Raw genomic sequence first — 26,249 nt, 5'->3', positions numbered from 1 at the left:
ATGTTATTATGACCTCTCAGGTAGCTTCAACATAATCAGAATATGCAAATGTAAAATACTGTTTGTAACGCACTATGGGGCTAGGGGCCTGACTGCGGCCATAGATGTAATTAAGCGACAGAAGTAGGTTCGGCTATGGAGCCTAAGTGTGTGAATAAGACACCAAACAACAAAATAGAGCTCAAATAAATATATTATTATTATGTAATAGCAGTAATAGCAAGTTATGAGCTATTATAATAAATGTATATATTACTATGGTATATATATAAACAGGTATTCAATAATGATATTCACAATAAGTAGTCAAAACTGTGATGACAGAAGGCAGTTCAGTCCGGAGAGAATAGTTCATTCAATGTTCCAAAGGAAAAAACTTGAGTTCAAGAACAAAAATGGGGAAAACTCAAATAGGTCCGTAGTAATCCTACCGCGTCGCAGCGGTGATCGGGCAGCTCGCCATCTTGAACTCGATTTCAACTAAAGGAAAAAAAAACCTGACCTAAACAAGGTCAAACACACAAATTAAAATTCAGTATGAATTAAATAATTTTCCATCAAGAAAGTAAATAAATACCTTCATAAATAACAATAAATAATGCTAAATAAATAATACCATTAATGCTATTAGTCATACAGCATGTACTGTTATCTTGATGATAACATTTAACACATATGTATCAATCATTCAAGTTTCAAGCTAATAGTAGTGCACTTTATAATAAATCAAATTAAATTAGCAATAAGCTAATCTCAGGTTCATAACATTTAAATGTCTAGGCAAACAAACAATTTGTTTGTGCATGTCGATTGGTCAATACAGAATTACCATATGCCGTTTTGGCTTTAACCAGAAAAGTAACAAAAACAATACAAAACGAACAAAACAACCAGTAATAAAGTATTCAGTCAATACTTCAATACTATGCCTAACGTTCGGCCATAAAAGTAACAAAAATAGCACGGTCTATTAAAATAAAGACCGATATAAACAGCGTTAGCTACGCTGGCTTAGCGGTTAGCCTAAAGGCTTTTAAATGGGCGACCGCAGCACCGCATTCAGTAACAAAACAAAGTTTGCAGTCGTAATAACTGACTCACCGCTGAGTGGATATTCACGGAGATGAGGTAGGTTCAATCGGCGGGGTTTGTTTGGGTTATGAAGCAGTTTAATCATTAATTTTTCCCGAATGCTAACCGGAGCACACCAACCACAGGGACAGCAGCAGCCATGGAGCAAGAGGAAATCCGGAAGTGCGGGGTTGTGCCCCGGAACTTATAGGAAACACACCCTGCCACAATAAAGTGGTGACAGGAAGTGAGATGCTCTATGTTACGCGGGTTACAGGGTCCCCCCCTGATCTCATGTACGTCCTCGGACATGAACCAGGCTGGCAGCGAATAGCTGGCTGGCTGGGACGTGAAAGCATCTCATCTTCCTCTTCTTCCTCAAGGGCAAAGGAAAAAGCAGAGGTTAAGCCATGAAACAAGGCTTGAATGCTCTTTAATAGTGGCTTGCCGGGCTTAGTGTACTGCAGCCGATCAGGTGGATTTCTGGAGCGGTGTGAGCGCCTTAATGGTGGTTCGCCGTCAGAACTCATGGTTGCTGATTCAGCAGGTGAGTGTGGCTCTAACTCAGAAGGCTCTGGAGTGTCAGGTTCTGAAGCGGGATTTTCTTCAGCTCTAGAGACTTCAGCAGGATCAATTGTTTCAGACACAATTGCAGGTTCATCACTGTCCACAGCTATTTGTTCCTCTTCAACAGCTTGAGGTTGCTCTACTTCCATCTCATTGTCCTCTTCTGAAACAGATACTGGAGATTGTTCAGGGACGGAAGGCTGGTGAAGGACTGGAACAGGCGGCTGGGCAGTGGGTAGGTCAATAATGGTTGTGAATGTGACAGGTTCAAGGGATGATGGGGTGTGCAGAGATGAAATCAGTTCATCCTCCAATGGATCTCCTTCACCATTAGCAAGCAAAGGTATAGGAGAAGACACGGGTGATTTCCTCTTCTGCTTGGTAAGTATTTCCTTTTCAGGAGCAGGTAAGTACCCGCAAGGCAGTAAGAGGTCTCGATGCAGGGTTCTTAATGGCTTGTCTTGGCCTTCTGGTCGGACTGTGTACACGGGAAGATTGCCGGCTTTCTTTACCACGATATACACAGATGCCTCCCATTTATCTGCAAGCTTGTGTTTCCCTCTCAATCGCACGTTCCTCACAAGAACTCTGTCTCCAATGTCCAACTCTGAGGCGTTGACATTTCGGTCGAATCGGGTCTTGTTACGCTCCATCACCTTGGCCGAGTTTTCGATGGCTAGTTTGTAACTTTCCTCCAGGTGGGACTTTAATTTCTGCACATATTGTGTGTGTGAGGTGGATCTGTCCTTGTTCATGGGCAGTCCGAAAGCTAAATCCACTGGTAGGCGAGGTTGTCGGCCAAACATGAGCTCATACGGTGAGAATCCTGTAACATCGTTCTTGGTGCAATTGTAGGCATGCACTAGAGGTTTTACAAAGTCTTTCCAATGGGTTTTTTCTTGTTCAGTTAGTGTTCCTAGCATGTTCAGCAATGTTCGGTTGAACCGTTCCACAGGGTTTCCTCTTGGATGATATGGAGTGGTTCTTATTTTGTGAATACCAGCCATGTCACAAAGCTCTCGGATGGTTCTGGATTCAAAGTCAGTGCCTTGGTCACTGTGCAGCCTCTCTGGAATGCCATAATGCACCAAGAAATTGTCCCACAGACACTTGGCGACAGTCCTGGCTTTCTGGTTTGGCGTGGGCACAGCAACGGCGTACTTTGTGAAGTGGTCTGTTATGACGAGGATGTCTTTGACTCGCCGATCCGGTTCCACAGACAAAAAATCCATACACACCAGCTCTAAGGGATGAGTAGTTTTGATATTGACCAGGGGTGCAGCTCGTTCAGGTAAGGATTTGCGTCTTACACATCTTTCACAGGTTCTGATTTTGTTGATCACATCCATAGACATTTTGGGCCAATAGAATCGGGAGCGGACCAGGTCCAGAGTTCTGTCAATTCCCATATGGCCCATCTGGTTGTGAAGTTGGTGCAGAACAACAGCTCGATACTCCTCCGGCAGTACTAGTTGGTATGAAGGCTCACTTCCCACTTGTCTCCGCCTGACGAGAAGGGTGTTATGGAGCTCCAATTTATTTACTTCTCGCAGTAACAGGGGCAAATCAGGAAGTTCTTCCCTCAACTGTGATGGTGAGGATTCTCCACGCTCAAGCTGGGCTATGACATGTCGGATGACAGGGTCGTCACGCTGCTTGGCTGCGATGTCAGCTGTGGAGAATTGAGGGAGTACAGAGGAGGCAAATTGAGCATCATCCATGAAACTGTCAGGCAGGCTGTCAACATGGATGGACATGGATAGCACCAAGGCATGGTCAGAATCATGATTTGAGCTGTACACCAGGTGACGTTCACAAACTGCTTTTATGGTGTGCTGGTCGATGGAGGCATAATCCGGTTCATTGAGATGTTGCTGGGCAAATCTCAGGATTCGTTCCTGTTCTTTGCGGGAAACAGAATCATCAGACAGCTCACCATGAGGTCTACGAGACAAACCATCAGCATCTGAGTTCTGCTTGCCAGCTCTATAGATGATTTTAAATGTGAAGGTGGACAAGGCTGAAAGCCATCTGTAGCTGGTAGCGTCGAGTTTTGCTGAGGACAACAGGTAAGTTAACGGATTGCTGTCTGTTACTACTGTAAAATGGGCACCATAGAGGTAATCATTGAATTTCTCTGTCACCGCCCACTTCAGAGCGAGAAATTCCAACTTGTGAGCGGGGTACTTTGATTCACTCCTGGAGAGGCCTCTGCTAGCATATGCAACGACTCTGTTCTTTCCGTCATGCTCCTGATACAACACAGCACCAAGTCCAATAGAACTTGCGTCAGTGTGTAATGTGTAGGGCTTCCGTGGATCTGCAAATGCCAGGACAGGAGAGGAGGTGAGTTTGTCGATGATGGTTTTGAATGCTTGTTGGCACACTGGCGTCCAACGTCCTCCGAAGGGTTCTTTGGGATTGTGGTAGTTTTCTTGTTTTAAGGTTGGTTTCAGTTTCTTCTGGGAAGGTGGATAACCAGCTGTAAGATCATGCAATGGCTTGACAATGGCTGAATATCCCTGGACGAAACGCCGATAATACCCAGCGAAACCGAGGAACGATCTTACCTCCTTCAGGTTCTTGGGCTCAGGCCAGGATGTGAGAGTTGCAATCTTGTCAGGGTCTGTTTCGACACCATTCTGGGACACAACGTGACCCAAATATTTCACAGATGTCTGGAAGAACACACATTTCTCGACTGACAATTTCAAGCCGAAATCTTTAAGTCTGTTGAGGACTTTCATCAGGCGTTCTTCGTGTTCCTCCAGGGTTGGTGCAAAAATGATCAGGTCATCAATAAAAACCAAAACTTCTTTTAGATTTAACTCCCCCATGCACTTTTCCATCAGCCGTTGGAATGTGCTTGGTGCATTGGTAACCCCCTGCGGCATCCGGTTAAATTCCCAAAACCCCAACGGGCAGACGAATGCTGTTTTTGATTTGTCAGTTTCCTCCATCTCAATTTGATAGTAGCCCGACTTGAGGTCTAGCACCGTAAACCATTTGGATCCAGAAAGGGCAGAAAATGTGTCTTCCAGCTTGGGTAATGCATAAGCATCTTTTATTGTCTGAAGATTTAGTTTCCGGTAATCGATACAGAGACGTACACTTCCATTCTTTTTGCGCACAACCACAATTGGAGAGGCGAAAGGTGAATCTGACTCACGGATGACTCCTGAACTGAAAAGTTCTTGCAAGTGCTTCCTTACAGCGTCAACATCCTGAGGGTGGATCGGTCTTGGCCTTTGTTTGAAAGGGGTTGGATCAGACAGCTTGATTTGGTGTTTAACTTTGTCTGTCCGGCCAAAATCCAGATCGTGCTTTGCAAACACCTCAGGAATACTGTTGAGCTTGTGAATGATGCGTTCTTTCCACTCTGGAGTTAGAGGTGAGTCTCCGAAATTGTATTGCGGTGAAGGCGATTGTGACGACTCTGTAGACTGGACTGGATTATGGACACTTTGATCTCTTGAGACAATAGTCTGGAAGGTGCTGATTTCTGCAATGACTGCTCGGGCTGGAATGTGGATCTCATGGTCAGACTCATTGCTCACCACAACAGGCAGATGACATGGCCGGTGCTGAGGTAAGTCAATGAGGGAGGTCTTTACCATGAGTCCACCAGGCAAAGGGCTGGAACTTGGGTGCTCAAGGATGACTGCCTTTTCTCCTTGCAACAGCCTTGCGACCAAGCATCCCTCGAGGACGATAGTTTGGCCTGCTGAGATGGTAAGTGGCTGGTTTGACTGTAAGGTGACAGTGGAATACTGGTCATCCAAGTTCTGGGCATGACGGTGCTGGAGGATCTTGTACACAGCGATGTAACCGGAGGAGGTGGGTTGGAATGACTGATCAGGGTGAGTTTCAAAATGTTTGCTGTATGCGACATCCAGAGTGTTAGTACCAATGAGTATCTGAGGGTGAAACTGTTTCATGTCGGGTACAACAAGTGCAAGTGTGTCGATTTCTACAGGTGAACCGAGGAAATCTGGCGGAAAGGTCATGTTGAGCTCTATGAAACCCAGGTAAGGTACTGCTTGTCCGTTTGCTCCTTCTATTTCCAACAGATTATCAATTGATTTGATTTCATGATCCAAGAGGTAAGTATTGTAGAAGGAGTGAGGAACAGTGGTGACCTGAGAACCAGAATCAAGAAGACAACTGAAGTGATTTCCTTGGATTTGAATTTGACCTGTACTTTTAGTACCCACAAGACCTCTTGGCAACAGTGGAAGTTTGCATTGTTCTTTGGGACTTCTGGTAAATGCAGCTCCTGAGTGTCCCATTGCAGAAGCTGGTTCTAGTTTAACGACTTTGTGTTCTTGGCATCCCATTCTTGCTGTTTTTGGCGTAAAAGTTTCTTTTTCTGCTCGACAAGACTGGGGTTGGCATTATTGGTGCAGGTGGAGGAAAGGTGGCCATCTTCTCCACAGTTGAAACAGTACCATGGTTTGGGCTTGGTAGCTGACTGAGGTGAAGGGCGATTTGGTTTGTTTGGTCGTGGTATGGACTTGAATTCGGCTGGATTTTTCCTGGACAGAAGCTGAGACATTTGCTGCTGGAGTTTTTGAAGTTGTTTTTTCATTTCTTTCAGCTCATCATTGGACGTACCGTGCCCACAGGAACAAGCGCTCTGGGACTGGATGTTAACTTTCGGTTTTGACGTACCAATGTGTTTCTTCATGAGCGACTCCTTAGCGAGTTGTCTGTCTTCCTCTGTCCTAAGTTTCAGCAACAGTTCAGAGAATGGGGGTGGATTATTTTTATGTTGTTCCAGTTGTAACTTGGTTATTACAGTGTTGTCCCAACATCCACGACAAAACTGTTTCAGGAGATGTTTATCGGTGTCATCAGGTGAAATTCCTCCTTGCTTTACAACAGTGCCGAGAGTGAGCTGCAGTCTTTGGAGATAAGCAGACGGTCTCTCTCCTGGATTTTGAAGAATATTTAAGTATTGTGCATACAATTCTTCACCATCCTGTACAGTTCCAAAGGCTGAGTCAAGTACACTTAAAAGAACTGAAGGCAATGTGCTTGGGCTGAAACCCTTAACCAAATCAGCAGCGGGTGATAACAGGCTCTCTATAATTCGTCTGGTGACATGCAGTGCTGAAAGGCTGGGATCGGCAAGCAATAGATCAATTTGGGAACGCCAAGACTCAAAATCTGCTTCATTACTTGGCTTTGGAGTCCTTCCAGAAAAGGCACGAAGACGAAGCAAAGTTGAAGCACTCAAATCAGTGTTTCGGACCACATGTTCAACAACAACCCTCTGTACTTGTGATGGATTGAGGTCATCTGTTGACAGTGAGACTCTTGGAGGTGGTCCAGGTTGGCTTTGACGGGGTCTTGCCCCCTGCTGGTCAGTGTAAGACTGACTGGGGGGAGGTAAAGACAGTGGCCCTCGTTGTTCCGGCACTGGCTGTGCTGTGACAAGTTTATCCACTTTCTTTTCCTCTCTTTCATCATCATCATCGTCATCATCATCATCATCGTCGTCCTCATCGTCCTCTGTTCCTGCTGCATATAAATGTTGGCCGATCTGGCTCATTACTGTCTTGAGGACGTCTTCAAAGCGGTGGCCGCTACGGTCAGCGATTTGTCTGAGCTCAGTGAGGTAGTCAGGGGGGTGACTGCTGCTGTCCTCTGTGGCGGCATACTCGAGAGCCAAAGCAGTAACGCGGAACACAAGATCAGCAACAGTTCGAGAAGGATAAGTGTAAGGCAGAAGTGGTTCTAATGCGGTAAATGTAGTTGCTTCAACAAACTCAACGATCAGGTTTTTGAAAAAAGTACTGGCGGAATCATTTACATATAACGTGCGTTTTATCTTACCATAACTACGCAAACAGTCTATTATTTCTTCATCGGATTTAGTGTTAGTCACACCGGATATCATGACAGACTGCGATACGATCACCCCAGATTCCGCAACAAAATCCATTTTTTCCCTTTTAAACCAGAAACGTAATAAATGATCAAAAATAACCCAAAATATTCACACACAAAGGCTCCTGGCTAGCTCGCCACATGTAACGCACTATGGGGCTAGGGGCCTGACTGCGGCCATAGATGTAATTAAGCGACAGAAGTAGGTTCGGCTATGGAGCCTAAGTGTGTGAATAAGACACCAAACAACAAAATAGAGCTCAAATAAATATATTATTATTATGTAATAGCAGTAATAGCAAGTTATGAGCTATTATAATAAATGTATATATTACTATGGTATATATATAAACAGGTATTCAATAATGATATTCACAATAAGTAGTCAAAACTGTGATGACAGAAGGCAGTTCAGTCCGGAGAGAATAGTTCATTCAATGTTCCAAAGGAAAAAACTTGAGTTCAAGAACAAAAATGGGGAAAACTCAAATAGGTCCGTAGTAATCCTACCGCGTCGCAGCGGTGATCGGGCAGCTCGCCATCTTGAACTCGATTTCAACTAAAGGAAAAAAAAAACCTGACCTAAACAAGGTCAAACACACAAATTAAAATTCAGTATGAATTAAATAATTTTCCATCAAGAAAGTAAATAAATACCTTCATAAATAACAATAAATAATGCTAAATAAATAATACCATTAATGCTATTAGTCATACAGCATGTACTGTTATCTTGATGATAACATTTAACACATATGTATCAATCATTCAAGTTTCAAGCTAATAGTAGTGCACTTTATAATAAATCAAATTAAATTAGCAATAAGCTAATCTCAGGTTCATAACATTTAAATGTCTAGGCAAACAAACAATTTGTTTGTGCATGTCGATTGGTCAATACAGAATTACCATATGCCGTTTTGGCTTTAACCAGAAAAGTAACAAAAACAATACAAAACGAACAAAACAACCAGTAATAAAGTATTCAGTCAATACTTCAATACTATGCCTAACGTTCGGCCATAAAAGTAACAAAAATAGCACGGTCTATTAAAATAAAGACCGATATAAACAGCGTTAGCTACGCTGGCTTAGCGGTTAGCCTAAAGGCTTTTAAATGGGCGACCGCAGCACCGCATTCAGTAACAAAACAAAGTTTGCAGTCGTAATAACTGACTCACCGCTGAGTGGATATTCACGGAGATGAGGTAGGTTCAATCGGCGGGGTTTGTTTGGGTTATGAAGCAGTTTAATCATTAATTTTTCCCGAATGCTAACCGGAGCACACCAACCACAGGGACAGCAGCAGCCATGGAGCAAGAGGAAATCCGGAAGTGCGGGGTTGTGCCCCGGAACTTATAGGAAACACACCCTGCCACAATAAAGTGGTGACAGGAAGTGAGATGCTCTATGTTACGCGGGTTACAGGTTTTCTTATTGAGATGGAGCATTAGAGGCTAAATAAAGACAAAATAAAGATGTACAAAGCTGAAAGAGATCGGTGGCCTGAGGATATTTCTAAACACATGAGTAAGTATGTCTTGCTTCGTTGAACAGGGAAGAAAACTGGAGGAATTGTAATCTGCTGTGTTAAATGGAATTACCATATAATTACTTTCTCAAACTACACCAGTGTTTACCTACCCCCCCCCCACCTCGCCTCCCCTCAGCACCCGTAGGAGCAGACAAAGACAAAGAGAGAAAACGTTAAGAAGCAGGAGAAAATGAAAGTGATGGAGAGAGAAAGGAAAAAAGGAGAAGAGAGAATACAGACAAAAAGTCTCAGGCTCTAAATGAGCTCATTTACTTGCATCATCTCAAAGCCTCCTTCAGGTTTAACCTGCTGCTGCGTGAGAGGAATACAGCATGCACGTTCTTACCCTCTTTAACATAAGGGCACCTCCATACATCTAAAAATTGTTCCTTTAAAGTGGATCTGCACCATGCAAATGTGACACACTGTTAATAATTATGTGTTCATATAATTACCTCTAACTATGAATTATTGTGTTTAGATTGAGGACTATATTTTAACATAACATTTTGTATCCACCAAGTTTCTACAGTAGCCCACCAGAGAGGAACTTTCACATTTGTATGTATGTAAATCAAATGAAAACAACATGAATGGATCAGTGGCTGTAGACTTATTGTGAGTTAGTACCATCATTTCCTTATCTTATTCTATATGCTTTTACTTGTGAATTTAAGTTTTTATGTTTGCTGGCCAACTTGGAGGCAGGTTCAAGCTGGGCTGAAGCTAGTTGTACTGTTTTAAAATTAATTAAATCCATATTCTCATAAACTTCTTTAATTAGCCGCCAGAATGTCTGTATGACATTTACACTTGATACTTTTACTGGACTTGTTTGAAAACCTCTTTTTCAAGAGAGTCTAAAAGACTAGGCGCAAACGACAGATCCGAAAGAGGACTCCAAAAAGTAAAAGCCAAAAAAAAAAAAGAAGTGGAGGAGAAAATCTGGAAGAGGTAAGGAAACATCTAAAAGGTTTCCTCATAGGACTCTGCAGGGACACTGTCACTCCGAATGAAAAACCTTCCACAGTGAGTGTACAATAAAGCATAAATGTTCTTACAGGAGGTCCGGAGGGTCCTGGAGGTCCTTTGCTGTCCTGGGAGCAGGTGCAGGCATGGGGCATGGGAGGACACTGCTCTTCAACTCTCTGAAAACACACATAACACATCAACAATGTCAAGCACTGCAAAATGCGCCTTGATTTTGTCAGTAAACAAGATAAGAACAGTTTAAAGATGTCCGTCATAGCTCAACTTTTCTCAGATGTTTGGATCAGGAATAAACTGATAACACAGCGGGTTCTTTGATCCTCCTGACAGCAAACACACCTCAAACTGACCGATTACAAACCGATTACTCTAGTTCTAGAAAATTTGATAGTAAATTTTGGTTTTATGAAATGATAAATCATTTAAATGAGATTCACACAGTCTGTATGTGCAATAAAGACATGTTTCTTAACTTTCAGGTGCTCAATTGGTGAATTTCTCTCATCTTAAATGAAAATGATTAAACCAGTAACCACTTTTTTGCTCTCATCATAAGCGCCCTTATTATTTCAGGTTGTAATATTCAGAGAACTAAACTAATGAACAGCAGAGGAGAGGTAGAAAATGAAAGAGTGTTGGACTGAGATGAGTACGTGTGTTTGTTTCTCACCATCGCTGGCAGCTCACAGCACTTATCTCTGCTGGCCCAGGATGTGCTGCAGATGATGTCAAACATCTGGAGCTGGAACTATAAACACACACACACGTGCATGAGTACACACACAACAAACACAATTAATACTACATTACATTATTGTTAGTGAGAAAATACAGATGTAACACAAAGGCAGCATCAGAGGAGGAATATCTGGGGCTGTTCATCTGAGCCGGGGGACAGACACATGAAGTGTGGCTGGTAGCTTTCATAAACAAAATGAGACTTCTGGAGGCTCTCCTCCTAGGACAGACTATAAATGAGGTCATGGGAGGTCATGGGCTTAGATCTGAGTCATTCCTTAAGTAATGCTACATACACTATTTATTTTATTAGAGGCCCAGTTTGAACATTTACATTCTAACCAGATATCCCCACCTAATATATATACTTTACAGTATGTACACCTGAGACAACTACACAATACTAGGAATTTAAATACCACACAGCAGAGATGGCAGCCTTGGATGAAAGTCATTTTTATCTGCTGTTGTATTTCTGCAGCCATTATTTTCATTACTCTACTAAATTCTGATGAATGATTTTGTTCTCAATTCACAAACATCTCAGGTTCATTTCATGCATATTGAAAGACACCCAGTGACCTAACATCTACCCTGAAAAGGTCCTATTCAATTCATGTAATGTATGGCAATAAAAAGGAAATGTGAGTCAAATGCTTTTAATCTGTGCAGCCCACATGGAATGGTCTTATCCTGGTAATCATAGTGCTCCTATTGCAGCACTACAGGGGGTCTACCATTGAAAAAGGCCCTGGCACTTTCAGCTGAACTAGTGTTGAGACCCAAAGATACAGATGCTGTGGTTAGCTTTGACACAGATTCATAGAAGTGCTGGAGAAAATTAATATTACTTTATGATATGTATATATATATAGTTTTAGCTGTCATTATGAACACTCATCTCATGCACCATAATAGGTTATTTTTGTAACAGATTTCTTTGTGTTTTTTTTTCTTACCAATAACAGACAATCTTACAGCTAGCTACCAGGTAGCCAGAGAAAAACACACTTCTTTATTTTCTTTTTGAAACATTTTTCTTTTCTTTTCCTTGCAGCTGATAATTCTATTGGAGCAGCTCTGATGTATAAACTTAGTCACTGCAGTGCTAAGTATTTTCAGCAGGCTGAGGTAAATCAACTTCTCCCCTGCTGATGTTTGCCAAAGTTTTTTTAATGCCAGTGCTACTTAAAGGGCAGAGCATAATATATATATATATATATATATATATATATATATATATATATATAAAAAGCACTTTGTACGTTGCAATAAATAAAAAGAACTCCCACTGAGTATATTTATGGAGGCTGTAATTGTTTATGCACACACCTAACTTACTGATCATTACAATCAGTGAGTGGAGGAAAGCCAGATGATTAGCACTTGATTAAAAACATTTTCCTTAATCCTGTGCTATACAATTAAAACAGTCAGACCTGCCATCTGAGAAAGAAACAGATAAATATTATATATAAACATTACCTATCCTTGCCAGCCTCTCCTTTATATTCCTAAATGTAAATTAGTCTTGTAGTAAGCGTGTACTTTAACAAAAAACAAACTGCAGGCAGTCGTACTGACCGGAGCCGAGTTGTCCCGTCTGCCTCGGGACCGCACCATCCTCCCAAGGATCTCCACTCCATCTGTGGTGATGTTACCAGATGCACTGACAGATTTCTCTCCAACAACAGAGCAATCTAACACCACCTTCACCGTTGTCTTGCTGATGGTTACATGGAGCTGTACAGCAGAAAAGAGCAGAATGCTTTAGAAATATGATAAGATATCAAAGTCTTTAATCTGCAAAAACACTGTCCAAAGTCGATTATGTACCAGCTAGGTCCTTGCTTGAGGAACTTCTCAGCTGATGAGTAACCATTGAGGTAAAATTCTAATTACCAAGCAAGAACATTTAAAAGGAATTTCTGACATGATTAGAGGAGAATATGCTAATTAAAACCCCAACAAGTTGGATACCAGCTATACAAGATCATTTTGAACCTTTTTTAATCAAAGGGTGTTGTCTATCAAAGAGATTCAGACACAGAAAAGAATGCAATAGATTAAAAACTGGAAGATTTGCAGATTCCTGCATCATTACTGAAACAGTGGCATGAAATTTTTAATTTTAATTTTTTTTTAATTTTTAAAATTTTAGATACTTTGAGGGGGAAATTGCTTAAGGCTGCTGCCAAGCAGTGTCATACAATGACCAGCAAGGCGTGCCTCACCAGTGAGTACACTGGAGGCAGTGCGGGTAAAGTGTCTTGCCCAAAGACACACAACAATGACTCAGGGAGGAGTTGGGATCAAACCACCAACCTTCCGGTTATTGGACAACCCTGCTATGCCACTGAGCCACTGCTGCCCAGAAAGGGAGTCGAAACAACTGAAAGTGTTTAAAATGACATACAGGAAAGCTTCTGGTCTCACAGTGAAATAATCCTCGACCATACAGGGGACTTCAAGAGGCTAAAATAGCAAGCACCATCCACCCAATATGCATAACAATTTTGTGAATTTCATGGAGAAATGTTGCAAATTTCAGGCCTAGTATTTTGGCTGGAAGAGTCTTAGTGGATATTTCATCACTCCTGTTCAGAAGCCTCACCATTCAGGCTCCTCCAGCTGCTGGGGGAATTGTAACTCACAGGAAGTCAATCACTACCAGCTCATTCTGGGATACATTCTGGCAATCACCTTTAGAATAAAACCAACTTCTGACCAGAAAGAACAGTGTTTTTTTCCCCTGGCAAAAATGAAATCAACATGTGTAATGGATATGTTAACTGTACCTGCAGGGAACGCCGTCACAAAGAAATTGATTCATATCATTTATGGAATAAAAGAAACTCTTCATAAATTACTAATGCGAGTTTAGGAACAAACACTAACACAACTGAATATATGGAGTCAACCAGAGTCATAACATGGCTGTTAGTGCAGTCTTGATCAGCCAGAAAGTAAAACACTTGACCCTCATGTGTGTCTTTACTGACTAGTCACAGTGACAATGAGTTCATTTGTGTGTGTTTTCTTCTTATAAATGCTGTCTAAAAGCTTCTATGCACACAAATTACCCTGTCCAGTCAGAGTACTGGATGCCTGGATGCCAAAACTGCCTCCTCAGAGGAAACTACTGCCAGAGCCATGAACCGTGAAATTCAACTGGTCGCACAGTTAATGAGCAAAGTGTGCTGCATCCTGGTGAAGGACAGCAATAAACTAGATGATTAGTATCTGCATGCTTCATCATTTTAGGGAGGTTTTTTTTTTTAAATTTTGCTGTCTCACCTGCAGAAATGCATATGTGCAGCACACATACCTCAAAACACACACACACACAAACATGCAGTTAACAAGGCATGGTTAATGTGGAGTTAGACAAAGTTCATATTCAAGTGTCAGAGCCCATCCCTGGGCTGACATCTGAACGGCTGTGTTTTAATGACTTTCTGTTCTCATGCTCCACTCTGCAACACTCCACTGGGCATGGTGTGTGTGTGTGTGTGTTGTACTTTCCTGATACAAAAGATGAAGAAAATTCTCTAAGGTGCAGACATTTTGCTGGTATTTTGCAGCCCTCTCAGGTTTCAGTTAAGGTTAACATTAGTGGTTGGAAAATGAATACAGATCAATGAAATTTCTAAGGAATTTATAAATGTTTGTGTGTGTCTATGTGTGTGTCTGTGTGTGTCTCTGTGTGTTTTGATGCCAGTCACAGTGCTTCAGGCTCCATAGATGGTCCCTCCATTACTCTGCAGTGACTCAATTTTCAGACTAAAGGAAGTTCATTCTTGAAAATGGATGACATACATATGACAGTAAGGTCAACTCCAAACAGAGACAAATGACGCCATGTCTGTTCCTTCCTTTTGATTTTTTTGTATCGCATGCATGTGCCTGCTTATCATGTCAGTCTTGTAGAAAAAAAGTGTCTGATTTGTGCAGTTAGCATTTAGCCTCTGTTGACTCAGTTACATAAACATTAGTTTAAGGCTACTGTACCCTGCATTGTTTTTTCTTTCAGTCCGGTCCAATGATTTCTGCACAGTAATCACTTCTTAGTGACTTGCTTTGATTAAATCTATACACTGAGTGAGGTGCAGTTCTACCACAGCAAAGCTGTAGATAGATAAAATGTTGTTCAAATCACCAGAATGTCTCAAACTTACATCTTAGTGGATAAAAAAACAGTGATAAACTGAGAACGATACATGGAATGAAAAAAAAGGCTTGGGAGCAGCTATCAGAAAAGAAACTAAACAAACAACAAGGATTGAATATAAGAAACAAGACGACCAGAATACTTTTTGCATGGTTCCGTTTCTGGCAGGTCAGATGGCTCGCTGGAGCCATCCACAGCTAATTCTACCGCCAGCACAAGATGAATTATCCCTGTCTTATCCATCAGCAGCATCTTCCTCTAATATAAAGTACCTCATTTGTTTGTAGCTATGTCAGCAAAGGATTTTGTTTTCTGTTATCAGAATTTGTTTTGGTTTCATCTTTTAGACAAAGTTCCTTTTTCTATTTTTCTCTGTCTACACGACTTACAGTGTTAAATTATCGCTGCAATGTTGCAACTCTGTGCTGCTTTGATAGCAAAAGCCATAACACTGAGCTTCCAACATTATCTTTACTGGATGTGAATGTTAAAACAAAGAGAACAGAGAGGAAAACAGTCCAGAATGATTTCAGTAAACAGAGATAACTCTAGAAAACTAGGAAGCATATTCTTATTTTATTTTTTTTACTTTCAGGGAATAAAACAGTGGGATGTTTTTAAGATACCAGCTAACATGAAAGAGCAGAAGAAGAATGAGCAAATACGTGAAAGAACGATGTATTATGAGCAAACACTCTTTCTCTCTCTCTCTCTCTCTCTCACTCACACACACACACACACACACACACACACACACACACACACACACACACACACACACACACACACACACACACACACACACACACACACACACACACACACACACACACACACACAGTGTGAGAAAATGTGTAAAGTAGATGAGGCTATATCAATATTCCTGCTGACTCAGCCGTCTCTGCGCCACACTTAAAATGTGCACGCTCACTTATACTTCACTCTGTGTGTGTGTGTGTGTATTTTACTAAATGAGTGGCTGCTTGTTTATTTTAGCATTAACGTTAATGCACTTGTATGCAGTCAGCAATATGTGAAGCATTTAACTGCCATCCAAAGACAAGCTGCTATAGTCCAGAGGGGAGCGCACCTCAGACACAGATGTATCAGTTTAGATATATATAAAAAAGAGAAATCTAAACAATCAGTGGAGATGTGGCAAATGTTTAATAACTAACCCAGGAACAGTCACAACAGAAAGAAGGTTAAGTCTACTTTTCTGATATTTATAATATTATGGAAACTTTCTTAATAAGAAAAGTGTTGCACGACAAGAAACATCTGCAGTGCTGACAGGCAACTCAAAGGCACTGGAATAACTGATGTAAAGACACTATGAGACAGCTGCAGCCTTTTCATGTAACAGAATAATCTAAAATAAATAAATTTTCAATAAATCCTATGGCCATTAAAGGACTGTGAGAAGGTTCTATAGAAACATTCAGGTAAAAACTGCCACATGCTGCAATGTTTTATCTGTTATATAACCCTCCCTGGCTCTGTCCCTTTTTACAAACAAATCAGATTTGAGTTGTCCCAAAACTGTCCAGCAGCTTTCCTCATTTGTAGCTGCTGCCTTTGTGTCTTTCTGTGGGACACTGCTGATTGGTGCAAGCTAAGCTTAAAAGCCCCAAAAGAACTGAAGCAGCTTCCTAAGTGTGTAAGTTTTTACAGCACACGACAGCTTTAAGTACTGCTACTAACTTTTTTAATGTGAGACATTTAATCATTTGATTCACAGAAAGAGTGTCCATATATTTCTGAAGGATAAAATAGGTCTGTGAGCCATCCTGAATAAAACCTTCTTATTTCTCCTTTCTGTATGTTTTCCTGTTTATGTTTTCCTTTTGTGTCTCACCCCCCCCCCCCACACCTGTTTTCATTTTGTGTGTATGCATGAGTGTGTGTGTGTGTGTGTGTATGTGTGCTTCGCTGAGCAGTGACAGATCCTGCTGGGTATTCCAGCTTTCAAGTGAGGTGTCTTCATATGGTAATCCCTTTATAAAAGACACACAAACATGCCCACGCGCACGGACACTCCTCTTATTCACTTGTCATCCTGTCTAAATGGAGACGAACACTTCCTCTGGCCAGGCAGTCCTCTGCGCCTGTTCCCTCTCTGAACATTGTCATGTTGAAAGACAAAAAAACAGTGGAGGAGACAAAAGACACAGAGAGTGATGGACAGCTACTGTCTGACATTTTGAGGATTGTGATAAAGAAGGACGGACAGAGAGCTGGTGGGCTGCTGTTGGTTTGTTTTCAGCAAAACTCCACAGAGAGTCTAAAACAACACAACAGAAGGACTGTCTATAGGCTTTGCTTGGACTTTATATTCTTTTAAGTAATGTTTCCATGTAACAAAACTAAAAAAAAAAAGGCAAAACAATGTGTGCTATTAGAAGACAACACTACTGAGCACAGCAGCTTATTCCAAGAGCACTTCTGTGAAGACGAAGGCCTGATTATCATTTGACAATGTTGTTATTTCTGTATTTTATGTCTCTAATTGTTGTTGATGTTTCATGACAGAGTGTTTTGCACTGTGAATTAGCCTTTTACTGAACCACATCAGCACCATTATTTATTCAGCGGAGGCATTTGCATCATTTCCTTCCAGCAAATTGTCTTCTGCTGCAAGAAATGTCATCAAAACTTACCATTTGAGTCAGGCTAATTTGATACAATGTCATTTACATAAGAAATATTTGGATGTAATCCCAGTGATTGAGGAAAATATGAAATGTCTTTGTCAGTAAATCAGCTGGGAGGGCAGAGCAATATTTTCTCTGGTGGTTCAAACACAACTCCTCAGGGAGGAGTCACAAAAAGTCGCATAAAATAAACACAACTCCCACAAATGTAGCCTTTTTGTTTTTTTTTGTTTTGTGTTTAACATTTGTGTGACTTGATTGTTACATTAATTAAAAATAAAGAACAGTGGTTTTTGTATTATTTGTCAAAAGTCCACAGATGTTTCTTAAAGGGTCCACACTTTCACTCAACACACACACAGCTAAACAAAAATGCCAGAGAGAGGGCTGTCATCATCTCATTCAGACACATTTAGAAAGTTTGGAACCACCTGTCTGTATTAGAGCATCTTAACCCTTTATGCATTTAAAATAAAAATATAAGACATGTTATTCTTTGGGTTAAATGGAAGCTGTCAAAATAACAAAGCCAACTTTGGAAGTCATAATCACAAAAAATGTCCATTCTGAGCTTCCATAGCTCCTACACAAGCAAATGTTAACATTCTCCACTATGACACTGAACATACTGTATGTTTGCATAATGACTAAATTGATTCTACTGCTATAATTTTAACCAAATAAGTAGTTTCCAATCAAAAAGGTTTTATGAACTCACCTTGTGGAAGCTGCCATGGAAGATTCTAGTAATTTCAGTTCCTTCAAAAGTAACCGTCTGGAAGTCTCCTTTGTAGTCGTAGTTGAAGAACGTCAACGTCTTTCCAGAATCTGCCGGGAGGACAGAGTCAGTGGTGAAGAAGTATAGACATGATGGCTGTCTTCTGCTTGTAGGAACAGCAAACCTTTTTTGCTGGACAGCAGAGGAACCTTGATGGTTGTTGGTCTGTGTCTGTATACTCAGATATATGTTATATTATTTCTCATTCTGCTCACTTGTTGATTGACATCTGTATGTATAAAGTATTCTCCTGTGTTAGGGGCTGCTCTAGTATTTCACGAATCAAACTAAAGTAATTCAATATTTCCTATTTTTCTTCCACCTTAGGTATAACAGGGTCAACGAAGACAGAAACAGAACAGCTAAAAATGATTGTTTTCCCCCTCATAACACCCTCAGGCTGCTGCTGGGGATCCCGACCATCATCAAGGCCAGATGGTAATGCATTCACTGCAGCAGGTCACTAATCTCCTCTGAAGTCGAGGATGTCCCAGACAACTCTGAAGTTTGACGCCTGAAGGGAGTTCACCTATTGTTGCCTCCTATACATGACACTGTAGCTGCTGCACCATCATTACCATTGTCAGCCCATCTGCTGCGACTTTGAAAAGCGGCTTCAATAGTATAGACAATCTCCCCCTCAGAAAGGGTAACAAAGGTTCTCAGCAAACAATAAGTTAATTTAACTCTGAGATAACATAATCATTGAGGTTAAAGAGGTGTTTATTTAAGTAGAAGTGGTGTATAGGTGATTATAGTGACCATAGGTGACCATATCTTGTCAGTCCCACTTCTAAGAGCTGCACTCTTTTTGTGGATTTGATAAGAAGCAGAAGCTGCAGCACACATCTGCTGCTGTGTGAGTCTGTACCTGTGATGTTGTCATGCTTCAGGTGAGACAACAAAATAAAGATGAAGAAGCAAAACCTAAAGTTCTTAAAGACTCACTGTCAAGGATTAGTCCCACCAACGGCTCGTTGTCCTTGTTGAGTATCTCCCACAATGCAAAGGGCTCCTGTGGGGTCTCAGGAAGGAGGCGTAGCATCATGGAAATGGTGTAGTCAGATGGTAAACCTTCAGGGTGAAGGTACCTGGCACACACAAAAGAAAGTTTTTTTAAATGCCATAGTCTTCTTTTAGCGGCTGTGAATGCTTTTAGAGTGCTTTCAGACTGGCTGTGAGCACCAGCTTCTTTTTGATCACACAGTCTAGCTTTTTTTGTGTGCAGTTGCCTCCAAGCACTTCCTGTTGAAATCCACTTTTGCAGCTTTTCAGCGCTCGTCAATGCCTGCTTTTCACACACTGAACAATCACACACCAAAAAGCTGAAGTTAAAGCTGGTTGACAGCATAAACTTGGAAATAGCACCTAAAATGGAGTGCTCCTGATTTCATATGCTGCATTCCTGGAGTAGCCACATTTGTTTGCATGTGGACTGATTGGCAGCAGACTTGCAGGGATATGTGAAATTATTACAGTAATATTTAAGATACTTAAAGTCTATAATATCAATATTTGTGGCTGTTAGTGTTTGGGGGCAGGTGCTATTATTAGAGTGACTTGGACTGTTGTTAAACGATAATCAAAACAAAGATAAAGGAAGACCCTTTAAACATATTGGCCTTTATGTTAGCTCCCCTGTGGCTTTCTGTTAGCCAGAGGCTCTGTTCATTTTCATTGGCACAGGTGGTGAATAGTTGAAGGACCGTGTGTGTGTGCTGCTGGCTGATAATTCAAAGCCCTCTGCTGTTGTGTCCCACTGACTACTCACAGTGACCACTCCCCACAGCCAGGAAGAGAGGAAGGGAGAGTCACAAGCAAACACAGATGGGTAAACAGGAGAGTAAGAGAAAAAAAACTGCTGGAAGGAAGCACATGTTTAAAAAAATGACATCTTATCTAATACTACCAAGAAGAGGTGTGTGGTACCATGTGTGTCCTCTAAAGGAAAGAATTTTTACCTAAACCCTTACCCTGTTTTCAACACCTAACCTTAACTTGTATTTATTTATGCCAACCACAATTAAAATTTAGCCACAATTTTTCCTCCTTAATCTTTATCTAGAGTAGCTTTAAAACTGAGATTTTGGTTGCTGAGCCTGAGACAAAGTCCTAGGAGTAAGACCCCATTCAGACTGGGGTAAGTCACAGTTAAAGTTAGAGAGATGTGATCCTGCTTCCTGCTGTGGGTAGAGAATGCCTGGACAAATGTGTCAACTTCACACACAGACACACACACCGAATTTTCTCCCAAATTAAATTGAAACGTTGACAGGCATGATTACAAGTTTTATCAGTTTCTTGACAAGATAACAAGAAAAACACATCAAAGATAACAGCTAAATTGTGTGTCCACATATATCAGAGCACACAATGAAGAGAAGCAGCTGAGAGTTTGGACAGCCACCCCCCCACGTACACACACTGGGTGTGACGTTTTTACTCACTTGGTGGGCTGTGACACCAGGGCGTCGCGGTGTAACCTGTAGCAGGGGAAGCTGTTGAATGAACCTGGCTCCAGAGACACTCCTGGTATGGTGCTGTACTCCTTCTCTACCAGACCAAACTTCTCCATCATACGGAAACCTGCAGCGTGATCATTACCATCATCATGATGTGCAATCACTGCTATCATTACCAGTGCCTCTGCTGTGGGGTTTAAAACTCTTACCTGCCAGTGTGTTACCACTCATCAAAACAGACGGACAAGCTAGAAGACAGAAAATAGTCTGTTAGTTCATCCTTGATAGATTCAGCTCTCCAGACTCGCTCCAGTTCTACTGACTGACCAGAATCTGACGGGAACTCTTCTCCCTCCTGCTCTCTTTCTGTTTTAAACATGAGGTATGTTACTTACTTGCAGTGGCAGCCTCGCAGACGAAGGTAATGAGCTGCTCCTCAATTTTCTTCACAGCATCCAAATCATCCACAAAAAACACATGTCTGTCACTGGGTTTACTGGCTATATTCACCAGCTCGCCGTAGTCTGCGTCCGCAAAGCCAATTGCAAAGATGATATAGCCTGAGGAAAGATTGAAAGAGGAAGACTCAGAACAGTCAGTGAAAAAGAGGAGATAATAGACATACATGCTAAATAAAATCCCAACCATCCATCTGCATCTCCTTGGACACTTTGTTGACGTCATCTTGTGAACGTCCGTCAGTCAGAACAACCAGGACCTTAGGGACTCCCCGCCTGGCTCCAGCCTCTGGAGTGAAAATGGACTCCTTCACATGTTTGATGGCTCGACCTAACAAAAGACAACACAAAACAATGAAGTGAAACAACCTCCCTGTTTAATTGTTTTAATCAAGTATAATAATGCTCATGAAAACTAATTTTTGATGTGCTTTTTAGGTGACGTCTTCCATTATCAGTCAGGCCCAACAGCGCTTGATGTTTAGGGTGTATACAGAGGGGATTATTGTTGTGAGACAAAGGCAAAAATGTCAAACAAAAAGGCCAATCCCACAATCCAACACTCAAAAAATCAAAACCAAGTTCAAACAAAAGAGCCAAACCTGAACTTAAACACACAATAAGAGAGCACAGCAAACCTGGAAACAAGAGAGGAACACAGGACACACTGGCAACCAACAAGGAAAAGATAAGGTGAGGTAAGGCGCAAATACAAGACACAATGGAGGGAAAGAAGAAGTGAAGTGAGAGATGGATAAAAACACACAAGGAAACTTGACTTTCAAAATAAAACAGTAAGAATAAACAAAACAGGGCAAAATAACTAAAACATAACACATAACCAAGCAAAGCTACAAGACAGGACTGTGGATCATAGCAATTATCTCTTATAGCTGAACCCTTCTTGTTATTTTGGAGAATGAGCTCCTTAAATCTGTGTATTCAATGTACATAGTCAGTTTAACACAGAAGGATCTCTGAATAATCCCACTGAGAGGAATACAGCGAATGTATAACTCAACCAGTTTCGAATATGTGCAAGATTATTTTAATAAAATTGTGAAATAATAACCAACATCTAATGTTATAAATCTGCATCCTCACTTCTTTCATGGAGGTGAATGTTTGTGACCAGCGCTACAATTTTATTACACTTGTTAGTTAAACAAACATGCAGCTCCTGAAAGCTACTCAAATCAGACTTCAGCACATTAGTATTTAAAAAGCATCAGAACAAAGGAGATCCTATGTATTACAATGAGACCTCAACACTGAGAGATGAGACGGAGATGTCATATTCCACTCTATGACAGTCTTGTCAAAAACTTACATGAACTTTTGACCTAATCAGTCAATAAAATCTGTCTAGACAGCTGTAACAGAGCAGCTACAGAGACTCCTGTACATATTTGAGTGTAATGCTGCTTTATGTGCATCATTGTTTGAGTTTATTGGTTCAATAAAGTCAAATATGAAGAAAGGGAGATGCTAAACTAAACCACTACTACAAATATTTGTTTCTTTATTAGATTTCTGTTGTTAGTGATGACAGTGTCCTTTATGGCTTTAATTGATCTAAACTCCTCTAAAGGCTTAATACCAATACACACTCATTATGTAAATGCAGGCCAATGTGCACAGCTGTGTAATCATCACACACTTAGGTCACTTCTATTTAATGCCAATATTTGCATATTATCCATCATCATTTGCATTGATCGTTCATATAGCTCAACTACTCATCTCTACCTGACCTTTGCATGATTAAACCAACCAATCACTGCCATTAATTGTCTCAAGTCCCTTACAATTTGTCCTCTCACTCCTCTTCAGCAGTATGTCTGAGCCATTGAGAAAGGTGCTTATTATCAAGGAAATTTGTACTAAAAACAAAATGAGGCACAACACTGCAGTTCCTGGAATGGCCACTTGAGGCTGGCTTTCAAAGGTGAGTCATAGATGTCCATATTAAAATGGATGTCCAGCTAAAATAAACATGTTGAAAACCTCCATAGATGACTTCTATGTTCCTAAATGAAACCATACATAGTGGCAAATTTTTATGTGAGTCACCCAATTAAATTATATTATCCATAATTCTTCTTAGTTAAAGCCAAACTTCTAACACGTGAGCTTCAACCTACACATAACATCATCACCCAGAGGCATCACATTGGCTTGCCGGCAGACTGCACACATGTCTGAGAAGCCTCCCACTCTTTTGAATTCCCATAATCCTTTGGAAAGCAACGCAAACTGGCACCAACAAGGAAAAGAGTTGAAATTTAGCATGGCCACCCGGATGTTATGTTTACATCACTGCCAAATGGAGGAGGAGGAGGAGGAGGCAGCGAGAAATATCTGTGACTACTGCAGAGTAATTTATCCCAGGAGTGGATGTAGATTGTACCTTTCCCATTTCAGACAAAAGCCAGATGTTAGTGGGTGAGTTTGTCTGGTGAGAAAAGATGTTAAGTTGACTAACTTATGCACGCGAGACTGTGTGTGTGGTGTAAATGGATCTATACAGTATGTGGGTGCTGTCTCTGTCTCCTGTCTCCTAACCAAACCAAAACCCTCAGACCATGTCATCACTTTCTCCCCGTTTTATTTTTTTTGACTGAGCTGTCAGTTATGACAAATGATAGAGTGCTTGGCCTGTAAAGTGGTGTGATGTCAGATATCTGCCAGTGCTACATCTGTTTCTACACTGTCCTCTCGTTGTGATGGGCAAGACTGGAATTACAACAGCCAGCCAGGCGTGAAGCAATGAGAGGGGCAGAGAAGGGGAGAAGGGCAATGAGTGAGAGGAGAAGCTCGGTGGTTGGTGGGATGGAGGAGGGAGGAGGAGGAGGAGGAGGAGGGGAAGACGACATAAAAACATAGTAAAAAAAAACAAGTAAAAAAAATAAATCGAAGACCAGGATGGGTTCAGATGCCCCTCATCAATCAGCAATCCATCGCTTTGTGCATGTGTGTGTGAACTAATCCACAGTTTGGGTTTGTTCTGTTTGTTCTCTCTCATTGTCACCCAAGACAAAAAAATTATAGAAAACTTTCTCTGCCTCACCTTTTGTGATAACAAGTGAATCACTAGAACAAGGACGAGTCTGTCATATTGTCTCTGAGAGCTATTAAATCCTTTAATCTCCAAAAAGTTACAGCAGGTTCCTCAGAATGCCTTCTGGATCATCAGATGCATTATTGAAAATATACAACAGCATTTAAATGGGTTTTACTTTCTTTCATAGTCAGTGAAACTCATTCATAGTGCATTCCTGAACTCATAAAAGACTCATAAACCTTGAAAATTGAGTGAGGGTCTCACACCGCTGCATTACTGCAGCTGAAGCAGGGTGGATGCTTAAAATTACACTTTAACTAATTTAATTGGTGAATATATTACTGACTGAGTGACACAACATGAGTCAGTCACCTCAACACATAGTGACACAGACACATGGACATCAAACACACCATCACATTTAAATTCCTCAGTCTGCACTGTTCAGCCAAGCGGTGTCAGGGATTAGCACAGTTACTCATGTAGAGTATAAAAATCTATCTCAACACACACACACACACATTGTATAGGGGCATTACAGCAGAATCTCACTAAGCCAGTCAGAGGCTCACTAATACCTTAATGAATAAATGCATAGTGAAGAGCCAAAGCCCAGAATATCAGGCTCCACACCACGAATCCTAAACAGGTCTCAACTCACACTTATATCAAAGGATGGTGGAAGGCATTATTTTTATACTGTCTATGAAATTTATATAAAAGGACTTATGGCAAGAAGCTTGCTCAGAAGGTGAATAAGCAGCTGTCCCTCCTTTTCCTCAATAATCTCTCCAGTACCATCGAGTGAGAAACTAAACCGCTGCAGCAGCAGCAGCTCTCCAGCAGCTCTCCAGCCAACTGCATGGGACTGTGAGGTTACTGAGAAGCTCCCAGACATGAAATGAATCAGGTTGGAATAAAAACTCTCAGAATGAATTAAAAAAAATAAACAAGTCAACTTCCAAAGAATGCCTGTTTGGAAATGAAACATTAGACAAGTGTGTATTGACCCCAAGGTCATCAGGACTCAAGACACTGTATAAAGTGTATCTAGCCAAATTCCACACATACAACATAAAAAGGCAGTAAAGCAGCAGGGTTCCTTGTTGGCTAGCTGTTGTATCCACATAGATGCATCTGCCAAAGGCTAAAGGTTTAATACAGTGTTTTATTTTGGGGCTTTAGGAGATTTAAACATAGCGAGGGGCCTCTATGGGGTCTAGTGTGGTTTTTAGAATGAAAAAGGGAATAGTTTGGTTTTGGAGAGTGAAAAAAAGGCTTGAGAGCCAGAGAAACTTCTGGTCCATCTCTCAGCGGTCCACAGGAGTAAGAGGTAAGTGAGGAGGTTTGGGAACATTCAACTGCATGATGCAAAAGCTTTAGGAGCGTCAGGTGTTTAGGTCTGTATTCATTGTGCTAAAGGCACCAGTCCCAGATTTATTAATGGTGAGGGTCATGTAATGAGCAACAAGAAGAACAAAGAGTCCAGCAGCAGATGGTCTGAAGCTCACAGAGCTCAAAAGTCAACATCATGGAGTCATTCTGGAATAATATGGCACAAAACAGAATGGACTCGTCTAAGACCCTGACTGGATCTCCTCAGATATGGGACAATGTTGAAAAGCACCATCCAACAAAACATCAACTTGAAAACATTAAATATCTAAAGGTTCTATAGTTTTCACATATATAAAGGAAATCATACAAAGTGCTATGTGACTAAAATATGCTGTGTGGAGTTTTTGTGGTGGAGACAGCAGCCTGAAGATCAGACATTGTCGTTGTGCTACTGAAGAAGATTAATTCTGTGCTGAGTCGTGTATGTGAGTGTTTGTGTGGGTGAGACACAAAGCGGTAGAGGGGGAGAGGG

At 41.2% G+C, this 26,249-nt stretch overlaps 1 protein-coding gene across 1 annotated transcript in view; it reads right to left on the bottom strand.

Moving 5' to 3' along the window:
- col14a1a (collagen, type XIV, alpha 1a) overlaps positions 1–26,249 on the bottom strand; it is a 102,491-nt gene that overhangs the window by 24,184 nt on the left and 52,058 nt on the right. Inside the window, exons 28-36 of the mRNA XM_028424636.1 lie at positions 21,503–21,646; positions 21,253–21,417; positions 21,067–21,105; positions 20,843–20,981; positions 19,344–19,486; positions 18,336–18,445; positions 12,377–12,535; positions 10,725–10,802; positions 10,126–10,212 (exon numbers count right to left, since the gene is read on the bottom strand). Of these exons, the coding sequence (XP_028280437.1) occupies positions 10,126–10,212; positions 10,725–10,802; positions 12,377–12,535; positions 18,336–18,445; positions 19,344–19,486; positions 20,843–20,981; positions 21,067–21,105; positions 21,253–21,417; positions 21,503–21,646 (1,064 nt within the window). The remainder of the gene's footprint in view (positions 1–10,125; positions 10,213–10,724; positions 10,803–12,376; positions 12,536–18,335; positions 18,446–19,343; positions 19,487–20,842; positions 20,982–21,066; positions 21,106–21,252; positions 21,418–21,502; positions 21,647–26,249) is intronic.

The sequence above is a fragment of the Parambassis ranga genome, chromosome 16 (genome assembly GCF_900634625.1).
Source record: "Parambassis ranga chromosome 16, fParRan2.1, whole genome shotgun sequence".
Lineage (NCBI taxonomy): Eukaryota > Metazoa > Chordata > Actinopteri > Ambassidae > Parambassis > Parambassis ranga.
Note: the sequence above shows the minus strand (reverse complement) of the source record. Positions and strands in the feature narration are given on the sequence as shown.